Raw genomic sequence first — 12,040 nt, 5'->3', positions numbered from 1 at the left:
GTGAAGCCGGTGCTTTCCGTATTTTGTTCATTCCTTGAGAGGATATCTTTTCGTGTTAAGCGATTTTTGTTTCGTGTTAAGAGAAACAAAATGCATGAAAATATATAGTAGTATGTCGGGACAGTTGTATTTTTTCGTGTTAACCGATATTTTGTCTTAAGCATTTTCACATTAAGCATATTTCACTGTATATTGAAAATACATATGTATATAATAAATTTAATATAATAATGCAATACAATAGATGTAATGTAATCTATGAAATGTTCATAAACATAATAGTGGACATTTTGTAATTTGTTTCCAATTAAATGTTGTTATACTCATTGTCAGCAGAAAATAAAGTCATTGTGGGTAAAATAATAGCAAATGTGTGCAGAATTTATGATGCTACATACAGTTTCTCATATATGTGCAGTTAAATGTACCTATGTCACCTGTCTTACTTCCCAAATCAAAGTGCATGGTATGACATACCATACGACCGTGTATCATATGTTTAAGAATATTTTCTTCACCTGCTTTTCTTTCTCAGGGTTGTGGTATCAAAATTTTTATTCACAAGAAAAATCTGAAATTATGTGAGATTTAAATAAATCAGTTAGTGTGATTTTTTTTCATTTAAACTTTTAAGGGGCCAAACCAAACAGTGGTGGCCAAAATTGTGGACACTTTTATGTTTTTGAACTTTGTATGCTTATAGAAAACATTATGTTTCACAAAATGCAAACTTGTATACAGTCAAAAGTCGTTAATCCGCACTCGTCGGGACTTCAGCGATTCCGGATTATCGATTTTTCCGGATTATAGATCATCAGTTTAAATCTGGTAAGATGGCATGCAGAAATTACAAAATTAATAATATGAAACCGTAATTTATGAAATAAAGAACATTTATGATCTAAAGGGTATCAAAATTTACAAAAAGAAAAAGCTTAATATTTATTTGTTTACTTTATTAAACATTTCTTTTAATGTAAGTTGTTTAAGTTCCTTTGTTTCATGTGATAATACTTTCTCTTTAATTCTATTAAACAGACATAATTTCTTGTTTAGTTACAAAGTTCTGCTGTTCAAGTCATATAATTGCTGTGTCGAGAATACTGACTAATTTGTCAATCAAAATTTTTTCATTTTCAATAACCTCTGTGCCACTTTCTTCACTATCTGAAGCAAATTATAATGACGAGAAACTTGATTTAAATCATATCAAAGACGGAGTACATCGAGATGAAATACTACATTTAATAAGGAATTATAAGCCAAATAAAATAAAAACATCTCCCCTGAAGATAAGGATAGTGCTGACAGATCATCTTCCAATTTATTGCGTGCCACGGCGTCACCCCTACCCCCGCCGCTGAGCATCGTGAAATTGATAAACAGATTTTGAAACATACTTTCGCTTTGTAGATCCTTTACATATTAGTAAATACATATCGGAAATTCTATTTGACATAATCGAAAGTTCAAGCTTGCTTTTATAAAATTGCTCTGACAGTCTGCAAAAAATAACAAGCCGGATCCAATTCGAAGATTAAGGAACAACGCAATCTGCAACATTTACTGAATGAGATAATTTTAGTTTAGCTTATACCCTCTGTTATACATTAAACGCGCATGCGTAAACGTATTATGCACACACTCATATTCGCAGCCGTAAAGGTCTTACGCGCACGCGTAAATGCCTATGCGCATGTGTCAAAGCGACACATGCACAGAAAGTTTGTAGCTTTGACGTCCGAATTATGGGTGTCCGAATTAACGACTTTTGACTGTATATCATTTTAAAGAGAATTTATTACTGAATTCAATACAAAACACAAAATTCAATTATTTGCAATACAAAAAAAGTTAAACGATAATAGTTATCGATATACATTAGATAGTGATGATTGCAGTAAGTTATCAGTACTTAATAGGGTACCCTTTATTTTTTATTACAGCTTCACATCGACGTTTCATTGAGCTGACCAGAGTTTTAAGCTCTTCTTTTGTTATTACATGATGCCAGGAAACAATTATAGCCTCAATTAGTTCCCTTTTATTTGATGGGCGCCTCATTCGGACAAGAGTTTTCAAATGGTCTTCTTCACTTCTTGCACTTCTGCTATTTTCTAATTTAAGAATATTTTCCTATTTTAGGGTTATGGTATCAAAATTTTTATTGCCAAGAAAAATCTGAAATTAAGTCAGATTTAACTAAATTAGCTCTTATGATTCTTTTCATTTAACCCTTTAAGTGGCCAAGCTATAGATATATGTTTAAAAATATATGTCATGATAAATTTAGGTATATAGACACACTGTAATACATGTCTTGGAGTTCAACTAATCTTCACTAGCTTTACATTTATTCTGGTCAGTGTTGCTAGATCATGCTATTTTTTGCAGATTTACTAATTTTGACAAATGTGTGTAACTAGATTTTATTGTGTATGTGAATTTTCTACTACTTCATGTTTATGTGAATTTTCTGCTACTTCATCATTTTGTTGTGCTACTATTTGCTATTAAATTTTAAAAAATGTTCTCAAAATTCATGCATGTTCATATAGTATGGGTCTATTAAAATTAATATATAATTAAAAAGTAATAAATTAAGTAAAAGTTGGTCACTGGAAAATCTGCAATCGTAGCCCATGAAAGCATGGGCACTCAGTTTTCAACATTAGTAGTTGGTATTCTCATGTGTTTCATTGCTAGTGTTGTTTAATATTTTGGTGAGCTAGAGCAGGATTCAAATGTTAAAGTCAGATTATAGCTGGTGTATTAATTAAAGTGTGAATTATGAGTAACATGAAAAAATTCAGCATTACTTTTCAAAATGCTTATCTTAAAATACCCATGTTTGAAAATCAGTCAGAAAGAACGAAACAAAACAAAAGTTTATTACAGGTTATATAAAAGTGAACTGAAAGCATATAAAATCATTTTACTCAGTACTTCTATAAAGCTTAAACAAAATTTTGTGTAAAAAATGGATAGTTGTCTTTGAGTGTGTTCACTGTATTTGTTGTATAACATATTTTTATTTCAAATGCTACATGCTCCCTAATGAATTTTAAGATGAAAAATTTTTAGAATAATTGATATAAACAGTTTAAACAAAACAGAGTCAAACTTTTAGCAGCTAACACATGTCTGTTCAAAACTAAAATAACTATCTTATTGGGAATAGCAATGCAATTAAATCTAATGGTGTTCGAAGGCAGCTTTCTGACAGCTGTCAATATCTGATGAAGTGAAATAAGTTCAATTATGAGGACAGAATATTAATTAAAGAGCATTGGTAATTAAAGTAAAGTAAAAAAATTGGGGGGAAAGCTGTCTACTCAAAGAATTATCACAACAATGTAAGCAATCCAAACCTGGAAATCATCTCACAATTGATGTAAATATATTAACTGAAACATAACAACCTAAATTAGAATTAATTAAAATAAGAAATAGAGATTAAAACAATGAAAAATCAGGTATTGGGATGAAGAATTTCTTTAAAACTAATATACATAATATAAAATCCAAGAATCAAACTACAATCTGTAAACTAGGAACCCTCAGAGACTGAATTTGTGATGTCAGAAGTCATGTGAGCTTATGAAACAGTGCATCACATGCTATGTTTTGGGACATTTTGGTTTTCTTGCTGCTTCAGCTTAAAATTTTCTGGCATTGCTGTTGTGAGTGAGTTTCAAACTTTTCAACTAGACACAAATGTAGTATATTAATTTCTGATGTAGTTTACCATTTGCGAGGGTTTGAATAAAAATTATATGATACAAAAATATCAGCCATCTGAATCTGACTGAAAACAAGAGCTTTAAACTGTTGTAATTTTATATGCAATGTAACTTGTTCTGTCAAAAGCTACAAGATTCATTTAATTTATTCCGTTCATTTATCAAAGGCTACAAGATTCAAACTTATCAAATAAAATCTATCTTTGTGTTTTATCTAACTTAAGACAGTAAGACAGTAGTGATTCAATGTAGAAAATTCCACAGCTGACACCATCATCATAAATACTAAAATTTTCACATATGTGCAGTTCTTTTGAGTAAAACTGCTTGCCTCTCAAATCTATATAAATTTTGAACTGTAACAAAAAAGAAAGCTGCATATTAGATAATCATTTTTTTAATGAAACTCAAACATAATGCCACAATACATTTTGAAATGTGCCAGTATAAATATTGAGAGAGAAAAAGGCAAAATTGTAGGGCCATTTTGGAATTATAATCTAGAAATACCATTTACACTTGGCCTTTTATGAAGTTTAGAGTTAGGGGCCAACCCTTGGCTACCACTTGCAGGGTTAAACTTGTCATATGCAGTTGGTATTATTTTGAAAAATGCATTTAACATGAAATAATTGAAATTTATAATACAGTTTACAATAACTACTTTTATGGATTTTGCTACGTGTTATCTTTAACATACTGTTTTTTTTTTTTTTTTAATTTTGTCATTTTTATAGGTTACTCATACATTTGACAATGTTATAAAAACTAGATATGTGTTCTTTGAACATTCTGGATCAGACTGCCAGTTTTGGGCTGGACATTTTGGAAGTAAAATGACTGGTGCCTTTGTGCGTATAATTTGTGAATAAATTTTTTACCCTTGTTTCAGTGGAATATAATCCACTGTTTAAAAGTACTAAATTATTGTATTAATTACATAGTTTCTATAATATCCTTTACAAAATTGTTTAAACATTTATTTGTAATGTACAAGGTGACTATAATTAATGTTACTCTATTCAGAACTGTCTACAGTTGTAATTGTTCTTAGGAAAGAAGTGAAACTTTGTATATGACATAAAAGAGATAGACAAAGACATTTAACAAAAACAACAAAAAAGAAAAATTAGGGTACTTACATATTATCCCACTGACTGTGGAAACTGTCACCAAGCAGCATGAGTTAGCACCAGTGTGATGCAATAAGACACTCTCAACATTTCACTTTTGTTTGATGTAACCCCAGTTGACTATTGGGGAGCCATGCTTTGTTTTTATTGAATAAAGATATAAATTAACTGTTATTACTGTATTTTTTGTTTCATTTAAAAAAATGAATAAAATTTGGGGCCAGCCTTCTACATAACAGAACACAGTTGGTTACTTTTAAGATTTATTTTTTGTTGCATTTAAAAAAATGAATAAAATTTGGGGCCAGCCTTCTACATAACAGAACACAGTTGGTTACTTTTAAGATTAGAAGCTCCTATCACTAATATATATGTGTGTGTGTGTGTGTGTGTGTATTAACAGACACGATATAACCAGCTGAATATGGCTGACAAAACAGTAATAGATTGAAACAATTACTTGTGGGAGGTGTGTACTCAAAGAGGTTTAAACAGAGCTTCTGGTAAGGTCAGAAGGCTTAAAAAAATAGCAGGAATTGATGAAAGCATTTTTGGAAAGTTCAGAAACAAAATAGGTCGAATATTAATTGTTTATTTCAAAGAGGTGTTAGTTCTGTCAGAGTTCCATAGGAACAACTGGTGCAACTCTGGCAGGACTGCTGCAAATTTTCATGTTTCGGTGGTAATCATCTTTCTCGGTTGATGGGTTGAAACATAGATACCCAAAATAGTTCTAAATATTTTATTAATAACTTACACATTTAGCTACATTTTTTTATACACTTTTGGTTACAGCAAAGCATGTTCCGTAAGGTGACCATCATTGTTAACTACCATCTGTAAAATTACAAGATGGCAAGTTCATTTAACAGAACGAAGTGTGTGTTGTTTGAATGCGTCTATAAGTGAAATGTTGCCTATAAGATCAAGTGATGTACTTGAGTTGTCACAGATGAATATATGTTTCAATGTTCCTGAAAACCAAAAATCGCATGTATTCAGGTTTGGGGATCAGAAAAAGCACATATGATGAAAAAAAATGGATAATGATTCCTTCTTCCGTAAAATTCTTTTGAAAGCATGCTTAACATATCATGCAATTTATAGAGGAGTTCTTTCTTGCTTAAAGATGATGTGTACAAGCTACTGATGCCCTTGCAGAAAAAAAGTTATAAATTCATTTTCGAAGTGCACTGCATATCACTGCTCAGTATTGAGCATGCACTGAACATGCCACATTAACTCCTTAGAGAAGTACAGTCCCAGAATAAATGATGCAATAAACTCACACTATGCTGTCACTTTTAAGGAATGGAACAAAGCATCTAGAATGAGTCACAGATTTTATGAGTTCCAAATTTGGCAGTTGTCAGTATCCGCAAAACTGCGTGAATGAAGTATGCTTTGCCTATCCAGAACATATTATTTTTGAATTAATGCAACAGCAAGCAAAAAACTGGAGTTGTGGATCAAAACAACATATGAAACAAGTGTAAGTGAATATTTGTAATAATAATATTAGAGAATATTTTAAAGTACATTTCACAGTTTCTCATGGACAGTTAGTTGAACAGGGCCTCTGATGCTTATGCTGCACAGCGAACACTGGTGTTGGCCTGAAAATTTGAAACTCTGTCTTTCTTACTTCTATGCCGCCCAGGCGGGATAATGGTTAGTGACGGTTGTTGTACTGAAGGGCCCGGGTTCGAATCCTGGAGAAAGCATGAATGTTTATGAGTATATAATGTCTGTGCAGCAAGGAAGCACTCAATATAAACAGCAAATAGGAATTCTCTAAAAGATTTGTCGTAGAAAAAGAAAGGTGGAAGACCATTGGACTGCAACCTAGGTTGTTCTCCTCTGGATTCCCATCTGGGGCTAAAGATTAGCTGTCAGCAAGACCTGGGAATACAAGAGCTGGCCTTATTTCAAATTTTTTCATGTACTAGGTCTGTACAAACAATTTTTCTTCCCCTTCCAGGATGAACAGCCAATGATCCTGCTGCTTCAAATTTTGTCAGTCTTCAGAGTTTTTAGTGATTAGACCTGTTTCAAGCCTTTTCTAAGTCTGAAATATCTGTAAAGCAGCTGATGCAGAATATGCATTTCAGTGAATGAGTTTAATCAACAAATCATGATCGTGCACCTCATGGTTATTGTGAGTGGTGATTACACTAAAAAACATATTTTACGTTAATTTTTAGAGGTTGTTTTGGCAATTATTGTGTGGCACTGAAAATATCTGCATATGTAATAGGGAATATGGATGTTCCACAGTAAAGCACCTTGTAGTGATAACACTTAAATCTAATTTGACTTTTCACTAAATGTCTTTACCACCACTTTGTTGTGTTGTAAAGTGTTTTGTATTTGTCTTAATTATATGCTTATGACTGTAGGCTGCTCTGGATAAAGGAAATTTAGTTTTGGTCACTTTGTAATATTGATTAGTTTGTAAAATTGCAGAATAGATTTTGATCTCCTAATTAACATTTCAAAATAGTCCTCAAATGCATCATCTAATAAAAAAGAATTTTTTTTATTAGCTTTTAAACTTGAATTTCTTAAAATTTCTTCTGATTACTTCTTTGATAATAATTCATTCTTGTTAATTCTTATAATAATGTTTTATGTAGTCCATTAAATGAAAGGGAAGGAAGGGTAAATATACCCTTTCTTCCCTGCACATAATATCTATATGTTTGTAGTAAAAATGGCATGTAAAATTATGCCTTTTTTTTCTTTATGTGAGAGCTTTTAAAGTGAATCAAAGGTATTGTTAAAGTAAAAACTCCTGTAAATTTGAAATAATGTTTATTTCTTAAATTGTATGTGTAATGTTATTTCATATAATCTAGAAAGTGAAAATAAAAATTAAAAGTCTTAAGACACTCATTTTTGGGAGAAAAATGTAATTGAGGCATTTTGAAAATAATATGCTTCCCCTCAACACCCCAAAGCAGCTGTTATTTTTTCCTTATATTCTTGCAAGCTACAGGTTGTGGATTTCTCTTCAAATAATAATTTCAGAGGAGTAGGAAAAAATAGACAGTTATTGGAAAACTAACAATGCACAAGAAAAATTAATAGTAGCTGAAAAATAACTCAAAGGGGAGTACAATTTTATAAACTATTTCTTTTGTATGTGTTGTAATATTTAATAATAATTAGATTTTTTGAAATCTAATTTGTTAAATGTTTCTTCAGTTGTATTTTTGTATAGTTAGTGCATTTTTATTAAATATTTATTTTGTTTACTTAACTGATATACAGGTGTTTTCCCTTTTTTGTCAGGTTAAGAAAGCAAGAGTATTGCTGAAAACCTTAAATATCCAAATGTGAAATCATTCTTTTTACAGAGCACCTATATACTTTTTGTGTCAAAAAAATATCACTTCAGAAATGTGCAAAAACTAAAAACATGCGTAATAGGTATATTATATGTACAGTATCAAAAGCTGTGTATAGAGTATATAGTGTATAGTATATAAAAGCTGCATACAGAGTATGTTGAGTATAATTATAAGAAAATGACTAACAACAGGATAAAAAAACATACAATTTTGCAGTGTAAATAAACAAAAGCTTAGCTTTAAATTTAAAAAACATGATGAATGAAACCAAAAGAGCAGATTAAACACAGAATATATGTATTTTGATTATAAACTGAGAGAACTAGAAAAACAGGTCAACAAAAAGTAGGAAACACCTGTTTATTTTTGTATTGCATATTATGTTCTATTTATTAGGTATCATTTTATTACTTTATATATGCAGATTCTATTTTTTTCTTTCATTTTCTCCAATTTCTGTGCCTGGTGCTTATGCTGAGCAAATTATTGAACTATGAAGTAAGTCAAATGTATTCTGTTCTGGTTAAAAGCTGTGGTGTAATTTTTATTTTCTGCCATCTGAAATTTCTGTTCTGCTCATTAGAATATGAATGTTATTTTGAATTAGTTGCTCAAGTGCATGTATATCAGAATAAAACTCACAGAAAGGGATTTAATCAAGATTTTTGCCATATGCCATTTGATATGTAAGTGTTCAGATTATTTCATGTAATGCAAAATTTATATATGCTCACTTTTCTTTGTCGTAGCACTGGAAGGATTAAATTTGATTTTGACAAACAGGCAGCTGTGATACTTGGTAGAAATGGATCAAATTAAAAGTAATGAACATGACTGCCTTTGGCTGAATGTCATATTTATTTACTTAATTTTTTTAAATTAACCTTTCTGTTCCAGAGGCACGGTTGTGGTGGCATAGATATCATACAACTCATTTGCATTGATGCTACTGTGCCAACATATAAAATGAAATCAATATCAATCTTGAGATCCGACCGGCTCACATGGGTTCGGTATAACATCCTAAAATATCTTTTTATGTTGTGAGTTGGTTGTTAAAGTTAACTGTAAAATTTATTTAGGCACATTTATGTAATTGAAAGTGAATTATCATATATTTAGAAAGCAAACAGATTGTTAAATAATGTAAATCTCACCATTGCTGGATATCACCAGAGTTATACTTGGAAAGAAATTGTCAGTGTTTCACTTGAAAGTGGTCAACTTTGGTAATGAATTGCAAAATTTAAAACTATATTCTATAAAAAGGTATATTTTATACATTAGCATTGAACCTTGTGGGACAAAAATAATTGCTGATCTGTAAAAGGTCTTGGAGTATAAAGGATTAATAAAATCATCTATTCACATTCACTTATAATCAAATGTGAATGGATTTTATTTTTCTGAAAATTTAAAGCGTGATTTTAATATTCTGTTTGATGATTTAATGGACATTACAAAGTATATATGTAATTGTTATTTTATTTGGATATGTTTATTAAATGTTGAATTTGTAATTATTTAGCTTTTGTAGAAATTATTTATAAATGAAAAGTAAGGGAAATGTATGTATATAAATGATTTAAAGACAAACTTTCTTCTTTGAATTAAATGTTTTCATCAACATCTTTGGTTTATTTCTTGTTCTTATTGATCCAACTCTTAATTCGTATTGCATTTAAATTGTAAAGCTTTTGTAGAACGTTGATAGCTTTAAGTCACATTCATAAATCAAAACTAATTCAGATTTATGCTAACTACATCTGTAAAATTAAAGTTACTATCCGCTTTAACAAGGAAAGTAATGGCGATACAATCTTACATTTTTTGTAATCATTTAGTTAAAAGTTTTTAATTACAAACCTCTGCATTTGCCCATATATTCAACCAAAACCTTTCCCATTGGAATGGAGCAAAAATATTTAAAATTTCTTGTCCACCAGTTATAGCTTTATTTTTACCTCTCCGTTCTTTCTTTCTAGAAAAGATAGGAAGTTTCCCCCCGCATCCTCTTCTCCTCTCTCATTTGCAAAGGAATAATTAAGAAAAAAGAGACAGAAAATAAAAAAAAAAAAATTTAAAAAAGAAGAAGAAGAAGAAATTGTTCATGAAGAATTGGGGAGTAATTTGGACTTGCAATCTTTGGGTCTTGTTGGGGGCCCAGGCAATAGAATTTAAAGGTAGCAAAAATTTTAGACTTTAAAACGCCAAACAGCAAAATTTAGGGATGACAAAATTGTTAAAATGTAAGAGAAGCACTGGGCAGCAGAATTTATGATCCACAGAGATTCAGTGGTCATCAAAAGGTGTATCACCAGTCCTGGTCTTTCCTCAGGTGCCAGATGATTTTCTTGACAAGACACAGGAGGACAGAAAATGCATGAAAATCAGATTTAGAGCAATGGTTCCGCGAACCTTGGATTCCATGTTTTTGCTTCTACATCAGTGGTATTCAGCCTATGGTTCATGAAAAATTAGGTTTGCAAGGTAAGTGAAAAAATGTAAATAAGTTTAATTGAATACAAATACATCATCGACAAACTTTTCTGAGCCAAAAATTTGATTTTTAAGATGAGATTGTTCTGTCTTTACTAATTAAACTTGCTTAAAATGATTTCAAATCTAGTTTGGTTCGTATATGCCTTGGACAGCGTCTTGTACTATCTGTGTGTCACAAGAAACTGCCCTCGACAGATAGTCTGCAACTGTATGTTGCTGTAGATATGAGCCCTAACCCATTTTTCATTGGGTTGTCTTGAAGAAGGGCTTTACAGTTTGTCGTCTTGACACACTTAACGACAGCCAACAACTAGTACGAGACATAATAGCAAGATCAATACACCTGGTAGAGAGTAACATCGCATCCATTTTCAAAGAACGTGCACACAAACAAGTGCTGAAAACACATATTCTACTTACCATCAACTTGGCACATTTGTGAGTTTATCATTTTGGTGTAAAATTTCACATTTAACTTAGTATTTGTGCTAAACGAATTGCTTCTAAAGATGTAAATTTTATGTTTCCTCATGGATAAGTGACTAAAAACTGGCCAGATAATTGAAAAAACACATAGTGAATGAAAATGTGATGAGAAGAGCGCTTCGATTTCTTCCACTTTTGACCCCCACCAATTATGTTTGGTTGCTTTTGGCTCAGCAGACTCGAGGCATAAAGAAGTTAAAGCAAACAAATGAGTTTGAAATGAATTTATAAAATATGGTTTTCTATATTTCTAAGATAATGAACCAAGGGCTAGGTGCATTCTGTATCTGGCAGTATTGTCAAACGAGTCACTGGAAACGAAATAAACTGCAGAGGACTATACACACCAAACATCCAGAATCCAAAGATAAAACAATTGAATTTTTTTCAGGGAGGGAGGGGGCTGGGAACACATGAAATATAAGTAAAACACAGAATTGTTTATATTATATTGTTTATAAGTAAAACAATAACCCATATTTTACCCATATTGTTTATAAGTAAAACAATATGACTTTATGTCTGTTTTTTACCCATATTAACAAAAAGGCACTGGAGGCTTCTTATCGAGTGAGGTATTGTATAGCTAAAACTACCAGGAAGTGCACAATTGCTAAAGGGTTAATTGTTCCAATGGCTCAGGATAGCAGTAGGCATTATGTTTGTCTAAAAAGAAAGGCAACAGGTATATCACTCTTTGATACCGCAATTGGCTGCAGAATATACGAAATGGAAGATAACGTGAAAAGCAAACTTAAAAGTAAATTTTTCGATCTTCAGTCGGATGAGTTCACTGGTTGCCAAAACGCTGCATAACTAATTT

The 12,040-nt window shown here is 31.3% G+C and overlaps 1 protein-coding gene across 2 annotated transcripts in view; it reads left to right on the top strand.

The window, feature by feature from the left end:
- Positions 1-9,858, top strand: part of LOC118189165 (F-box only protein 27-like) — a 40,928-nt gene extending 31,070 nt beyond the window's left edge. For both annotated transcript variants that reach the window (XM_035359715.2, XM_035359714.2), the window contains one exon: positions 4,481-9,858. In XM_035359715.2, the coding sequence (XP_035215606.1) occupies positions 4,481-4,615 (135 nt within the window). In that variant the 3' untranslated portion in view covers positions 4,616-9,858. The remainder of the gene's footprint in view (positions 1-4,480) is intronic.
- The last annotated feature ends 2,182 nt before the right edge of the window (positions 9,859-12,040 follow it).

The sequence above is a fragment of the Stegodyphus dumicola genome, chromosome 2, assembly GCF_044657685.1.
Source record: "Stegodyphus dumicola isolate Sdum_Otavi_A_Nest chromosome 2, ASM4465768v1".
In the NCBI taxonomy this organism is placed as follows: Eukaryota; Metazoa; Arthropoda; class Arachnida; order Araneae; family Eresidae; genus Stegodyphus; species Stegodyphus dumicola.
Note: the sequence above shows the minus strand (reverse complement) of the source record. Positions and strands in the feature narration are given on the sequence as shown.